General features: G+C 46.8%; 1 protein-coding gene across 3 annotated transcripts in view; it reads right to left on the bottom strand.

The window, feature by feature from the left end:
* LOC137300039 (1-phosphatidylinositol 4,5-bisphosphate phosphodiesterase delta-3-like) overlaps positions 1-17,682 on the bottom strand; it is a 167,257-nt gene that overhangs the window by 78,345 nt on the left and 71,230 nt on the right. For all 3 annotated transcript variants that reach the window (XM_067969131.1, XM_067969129.1, XM_067969130.1), the window contains exon 5: positions 8,549-8,774. In XM_067969131.1, the coding sequence (XP_067825232.1) occupies positions 8,549-8,774 (226 nt within the window). The remainder of the gene's footprint in view (positions 1-8,548; positions 8,775-17,682) is intronic.

Genomic DNA, 17,682 nt, shown 5'->3' with positions numbered 1-17,682 from the left:
ATGAGCCTCCTCCCACCCATCACCCTATCCTTCCATTCCCTTCTCCCACGGGTATGTATCAACCCTCCTCTTAAATGCATTAATGCTATCTGCTTCAACCACTCCCTGTGGCAGTGAGTTCCATATTCTCACCACTCTGTGTATAAAGAAATTCCTCCGAAATGCTTTCTTTGATCTGTTAGTGCCTGCCTTATATTGATCTATTTCACTCTTTGATTTCTCCCCTCTTTGGTCTTTATTCTATTTTTTTGCCATCTCTGTCACTTGGCACGATTCACTCCTTGCTCTGTAACTTTTCCTAGTTGTTGGGGCTTGTCTGGTAAATCTTTCCACTGCTCTTAATCATCAGCTTGTTTTTTTTAAATGAATGAATCATTTTTAGCTGCTGCGACTGCCAGCATTTCTTATGTCGGGCTGTTCTTTCATGGAGACTGTCTGTTTTGGCCAACAAGGAAATGATTTCATCTGAAGCATCTTCATTCTGAGCTCTTTCTATGAATTCCTGTCGCCCAACGCAGCAAAGGCATCATGGGATTTGAAGTTCAATAATGGGAATCATTGCATAGGCTCAAGGGGAAAATCGAGTACTAGGCCTGAAGGCACATGCCCACCTTGGATAAGGACACCAGTCACACAGTTCAGTTGCAGTTAAGACCTTAGTTAGTGGTACACTTTATTGCTGGGAATAAAAGTCGATGAGCCCCATAACAATCATCGCAAAATAAGTCTTGAAGATTTAATACAGCTCCATTAAAGAAAATAATTCATTTTCACCTCAGCTGGTGTTACCTGAGTTGAAGGTGAGCTCCTAAGCTTCCCTGGGAGAGGCAGCAAGTAGAGGACAAAGCAAGTTCCCACATGGAGGGAGCAGGTGAGGCATCTCTTGCCCTGCCTTGTGAACTTCTAATCTACCAATTTACTTGTAACCTGTGGCTCAGTGGGCAGCACTCTTACCTCCTGAGTTAGAAGGTTGTAGGTTCAAGTCCCACTCCAGAGACTTGAGCACATAATCTAGGCCGACACTCCAGTGCAATACTGGAGGTGCTGTATTTCAAATGTAAATGTTAAATCAAGGCCCTCTCTGCCCTTATAGGTGGGTGTAAAAGATCCCATGGCACTATTTGAAGATGAGCAGAGGAGATGTCCTGGCCAATATTTATCCCTCAACCAACATCAATAAAAAGATTATCTGGTTATTACCACATTGCTGTTTGTGGGTCCTTGCTGTGTGAATTGGCTACTGCATTTCCTACATTACAACAGTGACTTAACTTCAAAAGTACTTCATTGGTTGTAAAGCACTTTGGGATATTGTGAAAGGTGCTATATAAATACAAGTCTTTCTTTCACACACCATTCTTAAGTTTCTCTTGGTGTGCAGCACTTGTGTTTTGTTAACATGACTAGTTCCCCTCTGTACCTGTTCTATTTGCCTGGACCACTCAAGGTCAGAACTCGTGGAGAGCAACTGTGCTCTTTGAAGGCAGGAGCCTGAACAGGCCTTATGTTGCAGGAGATGCACACACTGGAGTTATTGCCATGGGCTCTGATCTGACTGCTTCACAAAAAGCACTCGTGATTTTATTGAAATCATTAACTTATGTATCATTTGCACCTTGACTGTGGAGCCTAGAGTTAGCAGTTTGCATTTTCTATTCTGTATTTTCAATGTGTATGAAATGAAGCAATTTTATTTCACAACAAAGCCATAGAAATGGGGAATTATGGCATCCAACATCTGAGCTTTTTAATATGTAGGGAGTGTGTGGAAGGCATGTCCTTTAGGTTTGAAGGCTTGTTTACCACAGGGGTTTCAACCCGTTTGATTGCAGCCCATCCACCACCTTAAACACCCAATCCCTTCACCACCGGCGCACTGTGGCTGCAGTGTGTACCATCCACAGGATGCACTGCAGCAATTCACCAAAACTTCTTCAACAGCACTTCCCAAACCCGCGACCTCTACCACCTAGAAGGACAAGAGCAGCAGGCACATGGGAACAACACCACCTACACGTTCCCCTCCAAGTCACACACCATCCTGACTTGGAAATATATCGCCGTTCCTTCATCGTCGCTGGGTCAAAATCGTGGAACTCCCTTCCTAACAGCACTGTGGGAGAACCTTCACCACATGGACTGCAGCGGTTCAAGAAGGCGGCTCACCACCACCTTCTCAAGGGCAATTAGGGATGGGCAATAAATGCCGGCCTTGCCAGCGACGCCCACATCCCGAGAATGAATTAAAATAAATTCCCCAGCTATTTTTCACCTCCACATGCGACAGGTACTGGATGAGTTTTCTTGCCCAGCAATTTGTGTTTACCTAGTAACACAAACTAAACAGCAGCACCTGTGCGGCTGGGGAGCTGTTGTCCATTTTATTAAAGGCCGGTCTAAAATGTAATCCTTCCAAAGCCCAGCTGATGAAACCTCAAGTAATTTGTTGAATTCCACTCCCGACCTTTGTAAATACTCTTCGGTCCTTATTAAGTTTGGTGAACTACCACCCGGATTTCAGCCTGTAATAACCGTCCCACTGTAACAGCTCCTCAGAAAGGGGGCTGAGTGGAGTTGGGGTGAGAAGGAGACCGAATCTGTGGAATGGCTAAAACGGGCGGTCGTCTCCGCACCGGCCTTGACCCCGACCATTTCACCTTGAGGCGGCTGCTGGTGAATCCGCACTTGCCTCTGTCCTGAGTCAGGAATAACATGGTTAACACTACCCACTGCCGATACATCACACCTCCTGACTACAGTCGAGCTGGAATATCCTGCATCCTCGTGACCTTCTTAAACATTTCAGGTATATGGGCTTGATCCCATTAATCTGCACACAGCCCATTACCCTATTCCCGTCCTGCTATCCAATCAGATTAAGGGTGGTTTGGTGTCAAATGCTCAGTTCGCTCCCTGGTATCTGTTGCTGCAGGTTACAGTATCACTGGCCAACACACTGCCCAGCCCTGCGTCCTGCACTCACTGCTCTATCAGAGTGACGCCCCCGGGCCCTCCGTCCTGCCCACCCACTCCTCTATTCGAGTGACCCCCCAACCCGGCCCTCCGTCCTGCCCACCCACTCCTCTATCAGAGTGACCCCCCGAACCCGGCCCTCCGTCCTGCCCACCCACTCCTCTATCAGAGTGACCCCCCCCCCCCACGCTCCCCCCCGGCCCACCCACTCCTCTATCAGAGTGACCCCCCCACGCTCCCCCCCAGCCCACCCATTCCTCTATCAGAGTGACACCCACCCCGGCTCACCCACTCCTCTATCAGAGTGACCCCCCATGAGCCGTCCCCTCCCACAGCATGATCTACCCAAGAATTTGCCTGTTGTATTTTCCCCCGGGACTAAGGAACTCTGATTCCCTCCGGTTTTCGGTTGATGGTTCCAGCTACTGTGTAGATGGGAATCTGTATACCAGATTTGGCCTTTACACAATCCACCACTCAGGCCCCACAGCAGACCACAGCCGCTCTTGCTGGCCACACTCAGCCCAGTTGCACCAGCCCTCGAACTCTTCTATCAGGTGCAGCTTGGCCGAACAATTCCCTCACAGACCATCTGCCCTTCAGGCAGGCAAGCGGCTTTCATTCATTGGGCAGATCATCCAATAATTCATCAGGCACTCTCCAGTCGTTCTATGTCTTAAAATCAGAGGCAGGCCATTCAGGAGACAAGTTAGGAAACACTTCTTCACGCAAAGGGTGGTAGAAGTGTGGAACTCTCTCCCACCAAAAGCAGTAGGCGCTAGCTCAATTTTAAATCTGAGATCGATAGATTTTTGCTCGCCAAGAGTATTCAGGGATATGGAGCGAAGGCGGGTAAATGGAGTTAATGACCTCAGTGAATGGTGGAACAGGCTCGAGGGGCTGAATGGCCTACTCCTGATCCTATGTTCCTATGTGAAAGATCACGGCAAACAGGGCCCTCTTGCAGAAGGTAACGATAAGGCTGATGGACTAACACATCCTGGGGCTTGAGGGGGTGATAATTGGAACACTGCGTTTAAAATAGCATCAGTAACCAGAAAGGCATGTCCAGTTTCTGCACCAAACTTACTGGATTTAGAGCAGGCACAGAAACAGGGTGAGGGTCTGCGAGTACTGTATAACATGCTCCAGCACAGGTCACAGGTCCCCCCCGTGCCCTGATTTGCAGCAGTGATGGGAAACTGTGGCAATAAATTCCTCCTCGTAATCACCAACCTGTTTTCAAAACGGTTCCAATCAGAGGGATGGAAATTCAAATAGGTATAAAATTAGAAATTCCCAAATTTAGGGTGGATTCCCCCAGATAGACACTAAAATGAGAACAGTTAATGACCAGGAAATAGGATCATCTAATTAAAATCATCCACAATATAGACAATAATAAAAGAGGATCTTTTAAATCCAGGTGATGACTTTTTGATGTACGTTAGTACGTGGGAGAAATAAGTTTTAAGGACTTGCTCACCATCCAATGTATAATAATATTCATCATAGAGATAGTAAAGATCATGTAACAAAATAGATCGAGAGAGATAAGTGATGCTGATGAAATAATGTTTAGAGTTGGCCTCAGATACTCTAAAGCCAACAGAGGGGTTACTGTAAGGATAGGGGTAATCAGACTGCCCTGAAGTTTACTAATGTTATACTGCTATTGATTTCTCTTTATATGGTAGTAATGTTAACTGTTAGCCTAGTCAAGGTTAAAGCAGTGAACCCTAACCCTAACCCACTGAACTATTGTAATCCTACAGCAATGGTCAGTTTAATCATTTCGGTAAAACTAATTAAAGACATCCCATTGCAGACTGATTCATAAGTTTCAGAAAAACAGTTAGTTCTGCAAAGGAAAACATCTGGGTATATATCATCCTTTTTAATTGGGGTTTACAGGATTTCCTGCAGGATCAAGAGATTGACTGATACCGATTCAAAAACAGACTTATAATTAAAGGTTAATTGAATAGCGATTATATGTAATAAGAGTGAAACCATGGATATGGTAACAGAGTAAGGGAGTTATACCGATCTCATTAGCCCAATGGAAGAAAGAGCTCATTAAGTAAGGAAAACTACAATTATTGATAAGGGACAAGATCATTAAATTCTCCTTGTAGTTTAACTTTTGTAAAATCATATAATGCAGAAACATATAGATTGTCACACAGAGGGGGGGTGAGAGAAAGGTACAAAGACTGGCAGTTTCTATAGACCCCTAGGATTCGATAAAGGTCTGATCAATTGACTTCAGAATTGTGACACGTCTGAGATCCCCTGACCAAAACATCACCAGGTGTGTTTGTAAATACTGTCTTTTAAGTGTATGTTTTAGTACCATAGCATGTACTGTATGCTTACACTCCCACCAAAACCCACCCAAATATGGCTGTCCTGGTAAAACCAACAATATTACTATTTAAATGAAATACACTAGTGTCTGGTTCATGAATTTAACATAGAAACTCACGGGTTGATTCCGTCAGCCTGTGCTAATAGCAAGCAGTGAGCTGAGCCGGAGATAGGACTATAACTCTGTCCCACCATTCTCCGACCCATGCTCCCTATAAGTGTTGGGATGGAGGAATCACCACTACTGATCGAGCAAGGGAGCGTCTGCATCAGTACACCAGTCACTCGACATCTCACTCATTTAATCTCCTTCAATTTCTGTGATTACACTTTTAACAGATTAGGAACATTTAACTTCCTCTTAAAGGGACAGCATCTCCCTGAAAAAAAAGAAGACTTGCATTTATACAGTGGCCTTCAAGGCCTCAGGATGTCCCAAAATGCTTTACAGCCAATGAAATACTTTTGAAGTGTGGTCACTGTTGTAATGTAGGAAACGCAGCAGCCAATTTGCACACAGCAAGATCCCACAATCAGCGATGTGATAATGATCAGATAATCCGTTTTAGTGATGGTGGTTGAGGAGAACGCCTCTGATCTTCTTTGAAATAGTGCCAGCAGTATCTTTTACCTACACCTGAGAGGGCAGACGGGGCCTCAGTTTAACGTCTCATCTGAAAGACGGCACCTCCGACAGTGCAGCGCTCCCTCAGTACTGCACCAAAGTGTCAGCCTAGATTTTGTGCTCAAGTCTCTGGAGTGGGATTTGAACCCACGACCTTGACTCAGAGGTGAGAGTGCTGCCCACTGAGCCACAAAAAAAACACATTTAATACACTGTCCGGGTCAACATTCCCCCTTCGACCAATACCATCATAAACCGAATAACTGATCATTCGTCTCATCGTTGTTTGGGTTGGAGCAGGATGTAACAACAACAACTTGCATTTACAGAGCGGAGTAAAACGTCCCAAGGAGCTTATGTAATGTAGTGTCAAGTAGGGGGTAATTTTAACCTAAGTTGCTGGGTGGGAAGCCTAAGGGATTGGGTGGAACGGTGGTTTTACACCCTGCCCAATATCACTCTGGATTGACTTCAATGGAGAGTAGAATCGGGTGTGGTGTAAAACCATTACTCCCGATCCAGTCAGTTTCCTGATGGGTGGGTTAGGTTAGAATTTCCTCCTATGTAGTGTTTGTTTACATAACAACAGTCACTGCACTTTGACACTCACTGTGTGAGACACTCTGAGTTGTTTCAATGTGATAAGGTGCTATATAAATGCAGAGATTACTATTTATTAAAAGACGTCGAACCACTGAGTCCTCGGTCTGTGAAGAGAGATGAAGGGCCATTAGAAGGAGATGGGACTTTCCTCGCACTGTCAATCAGGACAGGATCAATTGGGAGTGAGGCAGGAATGTTCCAGGAATTGCACAAAACAAGAGATTACTACGTACAAACACTACGGAAAAGGGAAGTGCACATTTTTAATGTTCACTTTACATTAGTGCGGGAAAACATAACTGTCATGTGAGGAGAGATTGGGTCAACTCGGCCTGTATTCACTCGAGTTTAGATGAATGAGAGGGGTTCTATTTGAAACATATAAAATTCTGACAGAGCTAGACAGACTGGATGCAGGGAGGATGTTTCCCTGGCTGGGGGGTCCAGAACGAGGGGTCACAGTCTCAGGATACGGAGTAGGACATTTAGGACTGAGATGAGGAGAAATTTCTTCACTCAGAGGGTGGTGAACCTGTGGAATTCTCTACCACAGAAGGCTGTGGAGGCCAAGTCACTGAATATATTTAAGAAGGAGCTAGATAGATTTCTAGACACAAAAGGCATCAAGGGTTATGGGGAGAGAGCGGGAATATGGTATTGAGATAGAGGATCAGCCATGATCATTTTGAATGGCGGAGCAGGCTCGAAGGGCCGAATGGCCTACTCCTGCTCCTATTTTCTATGTTTCTATGGACTAGGAATCCAGAAGTGCTTTTAAAAAGGACGTGGATAAATATTTGAATAAGAGAAATTTTAAAGAGTGTGGGGAAAGGGCTGGGGAATGGGTCTAAGTACATAGCTCTTATAAAGAGCCAGTACAGGCACGAGGGGCTAAATGGCCTCCTTCTATAATGCAAAGTTCCAGGAACACCCAGCTGGCATTTGTACTGACATTCAGTAGGGCTTGAGAGGGTAGATGCTGAGAGACTGTTTCCCCTGGCTGGAGAGTCTAGAACGAGGGGTCATAGTCTCAGGATAAGGGGTCGGCCATTTAGGACCGGTATGAGAAAAAATTTCTTCACTAAGAGGGTTGTGAATCTTTGGAATTGTCTAATTAAGAGGGCTGTGGATGCTCAGTCGTTGAGTATATTCAGGACTGAGATCGATAGATTTTTGGACATGAATCAAGGGATATGGGGATTGGGCGGGAAAATGGAGTTGAGGTAGAAAATCAGCCATGATCTTACAGAAAGGCAGAGCAGTACCCCCGGGACCACTAACTTCTGACGAGCTGGGGCAGTTCTTGGTTGAGCCACGAGATGGGGCATCCTGTGACTCTGTCACATTCATCAGGTGGGGGGGCTATCAACATATGTCCTGTGAAATGGTCACCCAGTACCATTGGTGCCAGTTATTAATTGGGTTATTAATTAACTGATAACCTGCTCGCTGACAGTAGAAACTAGGAGGGTTTAGGCTGCCAGGCGATTAATTATCGACACCAACGTCACATGGTGACCAGCACATCATGTTGGTTCCGTTGGTAGCTTTGACTCTGGGTCAGAAGGTTGTGGGATTGAGCTCTTCACTAGCATTTGGACACCTTATGTAGGGTTACAGTACTGAGGGAGTGCGGCTTTGTCACGGAGTTGTTTTACAGATGAGACGTTAAGCTACCTGCTTCTTCTGGTGGTTTGGGTGCAGAGTGAAGGAGAACAGGAAGTCTTCCTGGCCAAGAGTCGCCCTTAAAGCAAACAATTAAAAACAGACAGGTCATCCATCTCCAGGCTGTTTGTGAGATGTTCTTGTTGCAATGTGGCCGCTGTATTTATCCACCTGGAAACAGTCACTTCTCGTAAAATATTCACTTTGAGAGATTTGGACAAGGCAGGTGCTACATAAATCCAGGTGTTATTATAAACAGCTGTACAGATGTTATCCCCTTCCAGGCAACATAACAGTGAACATTTCTCATACCTGTTTCATTGAGCTCGAATTTGTGTATAATCGTCACCACATTTTCGTCAGTGCCGATTTCGTTCTGTTCTTTTAAGAAATTCTTCATCTCAGTGCCAGTCAGGATCTGGTCCTCTCCCGAGTAATAGTTAAAGATTTCCTCCAACTCTGGTCGCTGCATCAGGAACTTACAGAACTCCTCAATCTCATGCTCTTCCAATTTGTTTGTTTTGGACTTGTCACATTGCTGAAAGAGGAAAAGGGGAATCAATTAGATCAATAATGAAACTTGAAAGGCTCCTTGTACACATTGCCTGTGAGAGTGCGTGTGTGAGTCTGTGTGTGTGTGTGTGAGTCTGTGTGTGTGTGTGTGTGTGAGTCTGTGTGTGTGTGTGTGTGTGTGTAAATGCATGTGGAGTGTGAGTGTGTGTAAGTGTATGTGTAAGTGCACGTGTGAGTGTGAATATGTGTAAATGTATGTGTGAGTGTGAGTACGAGTGTTTGTGTGTGTGTGTGTGTGTGTGTGTGTGTGTGCGTGGTTGGAGAAAATCTAAACCCCACCTTTCCATGGTCCCCTGTGAGTTTACATGAGCGAAGATGTTAGATGGTCATTAGCCTGGGAACTCTAACCCTGGCGGAGGGATTGGATGCAGAGGAGAGTCTCACTTGTGTTGTCAGTTGAAAGAGTGGCTCGTTGCCCGGACAGGTCTACTTGTAGTGAGAAGCTGCTGCCTCTCAGCAAATCGCTAGGATGCTGCTCTTGTGGCTGCCATCCATAAGACGGATGCTTATCACTGGCCTATCTCCCACTTTAGGTTATCAGGAAAGGGGTTAGGCACCATCATCCAACATTATCCAGCCACGTGAAGGAGCAACTTACTAAACTACAGTGTGGTACTAGAGCTACACGTGGGTATCATTTCCTCCATTCAGCTAGTGCAATGAGATGCTTAGAATGACAAGAACCGTGCATTATCAACCTGCTGGAGACTGGTCACACTTGAATGGTCATTGCTGCACATGGTCCACTGTACCTCTGTAATTCTGAACCAGTCACCACCATCCAAGAGCTCTGTAGGATAGGCCACCATCCAAGGGCTCTGTAGAATGGGCCACCATCCAAGGGCTCTGTAGGATAGGCCACCATCCAAGAGCTCTGTAGGATAGGCCACCATCCAAGGGCTCTGTAGGATAGGCCACCATCCAAGGGCTCTGTAGGATAGGCCACCATCCAAGGGCTCTGTAGGATAGGCCACCATCCAAGGGCTCTGTAGGATAGGCCACCATCCAAGGGCTCTGTAGGATAGGCCACCATCCAAGAGCTCTGTAGGATAGGCCACCATCCAAGGGCTCTGTAGGATGGGCCACCATCCAAGGGCTCTGTAGGATAGGCCACCATCCAAGAGCTCTGTAGGATGGATGTGCATAGTAGATGAAGGAGGTCACAGATCTTCTCCATCCGCCAGGACATTTGATCCAGGGCCCAGTGGGATGGCGATGGCTGGAATTCCATCTGCCTGATCCCACTGTCTCTCGGGACAGCAGTACACGCCCGGCATCTGGCCGTCTCCCTCTCTGAGCACAATGCCTAAGACCCTTTGCCTCTCCTCTTTTAAGACCCTCCTTAAAACACCCCTCTTTGATAGCCCCTCGTGATATCGCCTCCTTTGGCTTGGCATCCGTTTATTTCTGTTACTGCTCCTGTGAGGCGCCTTGGGACGCTTTTCTACGTTAAAGGAGCTGTTTTAATGGCAGTTATAGAGTCATAGAGTTATACAGCACGGATAGAGGCCCTTCGGCCCATCGTGTCCGCGCCGGCCATCAAGCCCAGTCTCATCTAATCCCATATTCCAGCATTTGGTCCGTAGCCTTGTATGCTATGGCATTTCAAGTGCTCATCCAAATGCTTCTTGAATGTTGTGAGGGTTCCTGCCTCCACAACCCTCTCAGGCAGTGAGTTCCAGACTCCAACCACCCTCTGGGTGAAAAAGTTCTTTCTCAAATCCCCTTTAAACCTCCCGCCTTTTACCTTGAATCTATGTCCCCTTGTTATAGAACCCTCAACGAAGGGAAAAAGCTCCTTAGTATCCATCCTATCTGTGCCCCTCATAATTTTGTACACCTCAATCATGTCCCCCCTCAGCCTCCTCTGCTCCAAGGAAAACAAACCCAATCTTCCCAGTCTCTCTTCATAGCTGAAGCGCTCCAGCCCTGGTAACATCCTGGTGAATCTCCTCTGCACCCTCTCCAAAGCGATCACATCCTTCCTGTAGTGTGGCGACCAGAACTGCACACAGTACTCCAGCTGTGGCCTAACCAATGTTTTATACAGCTCCATCATAACCTCCTTGCTCTTATATTCTATGCCTCGGCTAATAAAGGCAAGTATCCCATATGCCTTCTTTACCACCTTATCTACCTGTTCCGCCGCCTTCAGGGATCTGTTGTTGTGTCAGAGCTGTCCTCTTATCTCTTGGGTGAAGCGCACTCATCTAATTAACATCTCCTTAGTAAGGCCTAATATGGCCTGTGCTGCCTGTATATTTTATGGGAGTTGAGGGTAATATGTGTTAGGGCCCACCCTCCTGAAATGCTGCCTGACTCTCCCATGCTTCACCCTATGCTCCTCCTCCTTCTCCATGAGAAATGTAGAGAAGGGGATGTCCAGGAGGTACGGCCAGTCCTGCCCCTGACAGGCCCTCACTGTGGGGAGGGGATGAGCAGGTGTGGTAGGGAGAATCTCCTGGTGCTTTCACCCTGTCAGCGGGAGTGAGCATCAAGTCGAGGTATGTGGGGGCAGAACAGCAAAAGAAATTGCTGCAAAAAGTGTTGCAGAAATCACTACTGAAACTCTCCGCACTCTTCATGCTCAGAAACTCCTGGCTCCCGCCTGTCCCAGCTGATCCGAGGAGCAGTCGCACGTGTAAAGTCTAACTTACCCTACCTGAGTTCTGAGAGAATAACAGGAAACTTGCTGCCGCGTCAGTGGCCCTCATTATAATATATGTAAAAGAAAAAGTAGAATCACAGAAAGGTTGCAGCACGGAAGGAGGCCATTTGGCCCATCAAGTCCACGCTGGCTCTAATCATGAGCAATCCAGCTAGTCCCACTCCCCCACCCTTTCCCCGTAGCCCTGCAATTCTTTTCCTTTCAAGTACTTATCCAGTTCCCTTTTGAAGGCCATGATTGAATCTGCCTCCACCACCCCCTCGGGCAGTGCATTCCAGATCCTAAACACTCGCTGTAAAAAAGCTTTTCCTCATATCGCCTTTGGTTCTTTTGCATTTATATAGCGCCTTTCACATCCCAAGGACGTCCCAAAGCACTTTACAGCTAATGAAGTACTTTTAAAGTGCAGTCGCTATTGTAATATAAGAAACGCAGCAGCCAATTTGTGAACAGCAAGCTCCCACAAACAGCAATGAGATAAACGGCCAGATAATCTGTTTCAGTTCTGTTGATTGAGGGATAAATATTGGCCGGGACACCAGGGAGAACTCCCCTGCTCTATTTCAAAATAGTGCCATGGGATCTTTTACATCCACCAGACGGGGCCTCGGTTTAACATCTCATCTGAAAGTCGGCACCTCAGGCAGTGCAGCACTCCCTCAGTAGGGAGAGTCAGCCTGGATTATGTAAATGAGGGCACTCGGGACTCAGCAGCCATTTTACTGAAGACTCTTTGGGGTTTGGGTTACACAGACACCAACAGTCCTCCACCATCTCCCCTAAGTGGCCATTCTTCATGTGTGAGCCCGTACAGTGAGGACCAGCAGACTATGTGGGCATGGGGGGCCTCACACCTGAGCCTGCGCCTGTCCCCACCTGCCAACTAACAGACACACTGTCAATCGGGGAGGGGGTCACTGGTTAGATATCAGGAGCAGAAACCCTGGCTGGTTTTTCCTCCCAGAAGCACTGAGTCCAACTGTAGCACTGCAGTCCTGAATGAGATCGGGGTGGGACCAGGGTTCTTGCTGGTCTGCGTGACTCAGTTTGCCCTGGGTATACTCACTGAGCTATTGGGGGAGTGATCACAGTTGGCAGAATAACGTTAGCTGATCTCAGCCGGGACAGTACCTGAGCCTTGGTGCCCCTGGGCCTAATGGGACAAACATTACCTGGGGTCTTAATTCCTGATCACCAGCAATTACCTCCTACTAGAAACCGCGCAACTATTGGCTGAGAGTGAGGACGGGACCAAGCCTGGTGTATTGCCCACCACAGTCGAATAGCATGCTGCTACTCACGATCTGGTCTCACACATGAGGAACAGGTAAGGTGTCGGAGGATGACCAGTGGCTGTGGAACTGTACCCCCAACAGAAGTCAGCTCCTCGGCAATCGGGGGAGTAAACTGAAACTATTCCCGAATGTGATGCCCTGTGTTTTTCCCAGGAGCCACAGTTGGCTAAAACCCTGTGGTCTATTTATAGAGACACGGTGTGATATACTTTATTGTAATACTTTTTGCTGTCCAGCGTGTTGCCATGGGCCCACATATCTCCGGGAAGCAGCCTTGCTGATTCAGGCCCAGGCGCAGTGTGAGTGTGGCTGCAGTCTGCTCTCGGCCTCAGTCTGCAATAACTGATAGGGCCGTATTCTCTGCACTGACTCAGTCTCTGCACTGACAAAACATCTGACAAGTCAGCTCTCAGCCGAGGCACTCGTTAAATGTGATCAGCTGCAGGGGACAAAAATCACAGCAGCTCCACCATGAAATCATGATCATAGTTTCAGACAGGGAACTAAAACTAAAATCAAAGAACCCTGAGTGTATCTCCGGCCTGTCCAGGTGTGACTTGCGTCTCCGAGAGTAACTATGATTTGCTCCAAAACCAAAAAGGAAAGGAATGCTCGATATTTATCGACTCAAAGCCTGACTGTCATCGTATCCTATAAAGGGGAGGCCTCCCTGGAACCTGGGGGAAGGGGGAGGGTTCAGTGGCTTAGGGCGTTCAAATCTACCAGGGAATGCGAAGGGGCCTTGACGTTGTGGGCCTGGTTTAGGGAGAGAGGCACCATGACCACTCTCCCTCTTCACATTTGCACTTGCCACCAGTATTCAGCAGGTGCCGGGTGGAAGTGGATTTTACAGAATCCACCACAGCTCAGAACACCCACCACAAAACAGGCCTCTGCTGCCTCTGAACAGGGGAGTTTTATTACATAGAATGTACAACACAGAAACAGGCCATTCGGCCCAACTGGTCCGTGCTGGTGTTTACGCTCCACACGAGCCTCCTCCCTCCCTACTTCATCTCACCCTATCAACATATCCTTCTATTCCTTTCTCCCTCATGTGTTTATCTAGTATCCCCTTAAAAGCATCTATGCTATTCGCCTCAACTACTCCTTGTGGGAGCGAGTTCCACATTCTCACCACTCTCTGGGTAAAGATGTTTCTCCTGAATTCCCGATTAGATTTATTAGTGACTATCTTATATTTATGGCCCCTAGTCCTGGTCTCCCCCACAAGTGGAAACGTCTTCTCTACATCTACCCTATCGAACCCTTTCATAATCTTAAAGACCTTTATCAGGTCACCCCTCAGTCTTTTCTTTTCCAGAAGGTGAGGGTCAGAATCCTGAGGGGACGGGTTTTTTTTCGATGTTTACACAGTGACATTTTACCCTCCTCCTCCCCAGCTCTCGGAGGTATCTTTAACTGCACGTCACCTCAGCTGTTGTACAGCAAAGAGTAAAGAGGTCCTTGAAGAAATGATTGCCGGGAAGAACTAGACTGACAGTCTCGTTCCCCCCGCAGTGTGAAAAGCTACAGATAGGATGGTGGGCTCTTAAAACATTTATGTTAAAAATACACGGCTATCAGTGGCTCGCACAGAGCAGAGAAGCAGCACGTGGGGCGTTACAGAATGTTAAATGTGGTGTCGTGCTTTATACTGATGACAACATCAGACACACATTCTTTTTGTTTCTCCACATGCTTGAAATACAGACAGAGGGCAAACTAGCAGAATGCCTGTCCTGAAATGGTAACTGCCAGCTCCAATAGACATATATCCCTTTCAGCTCTCAGTATTCCCTCCTGGGGAGGGAGTCTGGTTTCAAGCTCCGTCTCAGCCCATTCTATATCAGTGTCACCTCCTGGGTCGTAACCTCCTATAAATAAGGACCGTTCCTTGCACAGAAAGGCTGGAGCTGCCTGATCCAGGAGAGGGGGGCATCTTTTCTCAGATAGAACTCAGGGTTACCAACTCTCCCGGGTTGTCCTGGAGTCTCCAGGAATTAAAGATTAATCTCCTCGCACACTGCTGTGAGCAACACCCCAGAGAAGAGTACAGGGACACTAAAAACAATAATGAAGGGGGGGATAAAAGGTTGTCTGATTGACAGTCACATCACCCAATCAGGTAACAAAGAGTCTGTTCGCTTTCCAATTGGCCTGAGGATGGACGTGTCGAGCAGCCAATGGGAGGAGGTCATGTGATGACACCTCCTGGACTATGTCCAATCAGAGTTGGCAACCCTGGATAGAACATGTGTTCAAAACACTACAAAGGCCCTTCGATGTCTCTGTTGCTAAGGGCAGTAACCAGAGTGGAGAAAAGCCCTAGTGACCGGCAGCAAGGGCACAGTGAGGAGGCTGCAGTAGGCCTCTGTGCTCCTAGGTTAGGGCAGGAAATAAATCAGCTGGTATTTCCCCACTCCTGATCACCGTCCAGTAACCCTGTGCTGGGAATGGCAGGTTGTGGGTGTCAGGTGAGGAAAGGATGGAGTTCGGCTGTGATGCCTCTAATTGTTGAACAGCTGGCCAACACTCATGGTTTAGGCTCACACATGAAAAATGACCACTTGGGTTTGGTACTATGGGATGCCTGTTCCGATGGAAGCGCAGCGACATCACGATCGTTAATCCTCTTGTATTGTGTAAAACGCTGGGTCAACATCGAGTGAGAGAATCACATCAGCAAGGTCACTCCCACTGGTTAAAGACCAAACCTAAAATTAAACCCACAGAGAAACGTAAAAAAACACTTAGTGTAACCGAGAGAGAGGAGATAGTAAGGGCAGATTTCACAATCCGCAACCTCATTTGATGCTCAGATGAATTGTCCTCCTCCAAACCTCTAATTCCAGTCTGTAACTCTCTCCCGGGTATCTGTTATTCTATATATAATAACCTGAACTCCCCTTGATTGGATTCCAGTCTGTAACTCTCTCCGGGGATCTGTTGGCCTTTCTCCAATGTCATAGTATTTGCAGGGCTCCATGGACACTGGTTAACCTTGGTACAATGGATATTTTTCAAACAATTTGAGCAGTGTTTATACTGCTATTGTGTTGTGCTGGTCTCACTGTCTCCCGACACGCAGCCCAAACGCAACGAGCTACAACACCAAAGGAAATTCACCCACTGAGGCTAGTGGCCAGAAGGACCCAGTAATAACTAGGCCTCCCCAGGGGCTTACCCAGGTCAGCAAATGCAGCATGTCTATCTTGGTGCTGTCACTGGCTGTGGGAGGCCGGTATGTCAGAAACTGTCGGGAACACGTCACTAGAATCATAGAATGGTTACACCACAGAAGGAGGCCATTCGGCCCATCGAGCCTGCGCCTGCTCTCTGCAAGAGCGATTCGGTTAATCCCACTCCCCCACTGTTTCTCCGTAGCCCTTCAAATCTTTCTCCTTCAGGTCCCTATCTAATTCCTTTTGAAAGCCACGATTAACCCTGCCTCCACCACCCTTTCAGGCAGTGCATTCCAGATCCTAACCACTCGCTGCGTTAAAAAGTTTTTTCTCATGTCGCCTTTGATTCTTTTGCCAATCACCTTAAATCTATGTCCTCTGGTTCGCGACCCTTCCGCCAATGGGAACAGTTTCTCTTTATTTACTTTATCTAGACCCTTCATGATTTTGAACACTTCGATCAAATTTCCTCTCAACCTTCTCTGCTCTAAGGAACAATCCCAGCTTCTCCAGTCTATCCATGTAACTGAGGTCCCTCATCCCTGGAACCATTCTAGTAAATCTTTTCTGCACCCTCTCTAAGGCCTTCACATCCTTCCTAAAGTGCGGTGCCCAGAATTGGACACAATACTCCAGTTGTGGCCGAACCAGTGTTTTATAAAGGTTCAACATAACCTCCTTGCTTTTGTACTCTATGCCTCTATTTATAGAGCGCAGGATCCCATATGCTTTTTTAACCACTTTCTCAACCTGCCCTGCCACCTTCATCGACCTGTGTAAATATACCCCCAGATCTCTCTGTTCCTGCACCCACTTTAGAGTCGTACCCTTTCGTTTATTTTGCCTTTCCTCGTTCTTCCTGCCAGAATGTATCACCTCACACTTTTCAGTGTTAAATTTCATCTGTCACGTGTCCGCCCATTCCACCAGCCTGTCTATGTTCTCTTGCAGTCTATCACTATCCTCCTCACTGTTTACTACCCTTCCAAGTTTTGTGTCATCTGCAAATTTTGAACTTGTGCCCTGTACACCCAAGTCCAAGTCATTAATATATATCAAGAAAAGCAGTGGTCCTAGTACCGATCCCTGGGGAACACCACTGTACACCTCCCTCCAGTCTGAAAAACAACCGTTCATCACTACTCTCTGTTTCCTGTCACTGAGCCAATTTTGTGTCCATGCTGCCACTGCCCCTTTTATTCTGTGGGGTTCAATTTTATTGACAAGCCTATTATGTGGCACTTTATCAAATGCCTTTCGCAAGTCCAAATACACCACATCAACTGCATTGCCCTCCTCAACCCTCTCTGTTACCACATCAAAAAACTTTATCAAGTTAGTGAAATATGATTTGCCTTTAACAAATCCGTGCTGGTTTTCCTTAATTAATCTACACTTGTCCAAGTGAGTGTTAATTTTGTCCTGGATTATCGTTTCTAAAAGCTTCCCCACCATCGAGGTTAAACTGACTGGCCTGTAGTTGCTGGGTTTATCCTTACACCCTTTTTTGAACAAGGGTGTAACACTTGCAATTCTCCAGTCCTCTGGCACCACCCCCATGTCTAAGAAGGATTATAGTAACAAATACACACAGGCAGCCTCAATATCACATGCAGTGGCTACTGCCTTTTTAAAAGTCTTTTGCTATATGTATCGGCACTCAGCTAATCATCTGTGTTCAGCAGGTTTATTTTCCGTGTCTGCAGCTGTTAAGCATCGTAGTTA

Source organism: Heptranchias perlo, chromosome 30 (assembly GCF_035084215.1).
Source record: "Heptranchias perlo isolate sHepPer1 chromosome 30, sHepPer1.hap1, whole genome shotgun sequence".
NCBI lineage: Eukaryota > Metazoa > Chordata > Chondrichthyes > Hexanchiformes > Hexanchidae > Heptranchias > Heptranchias perlo.
The sequence above is the reverse complement of the archived record's forward strand: the minus strand, read 5'-3'. Positions and strand labels throughout refer to the sequence as shown.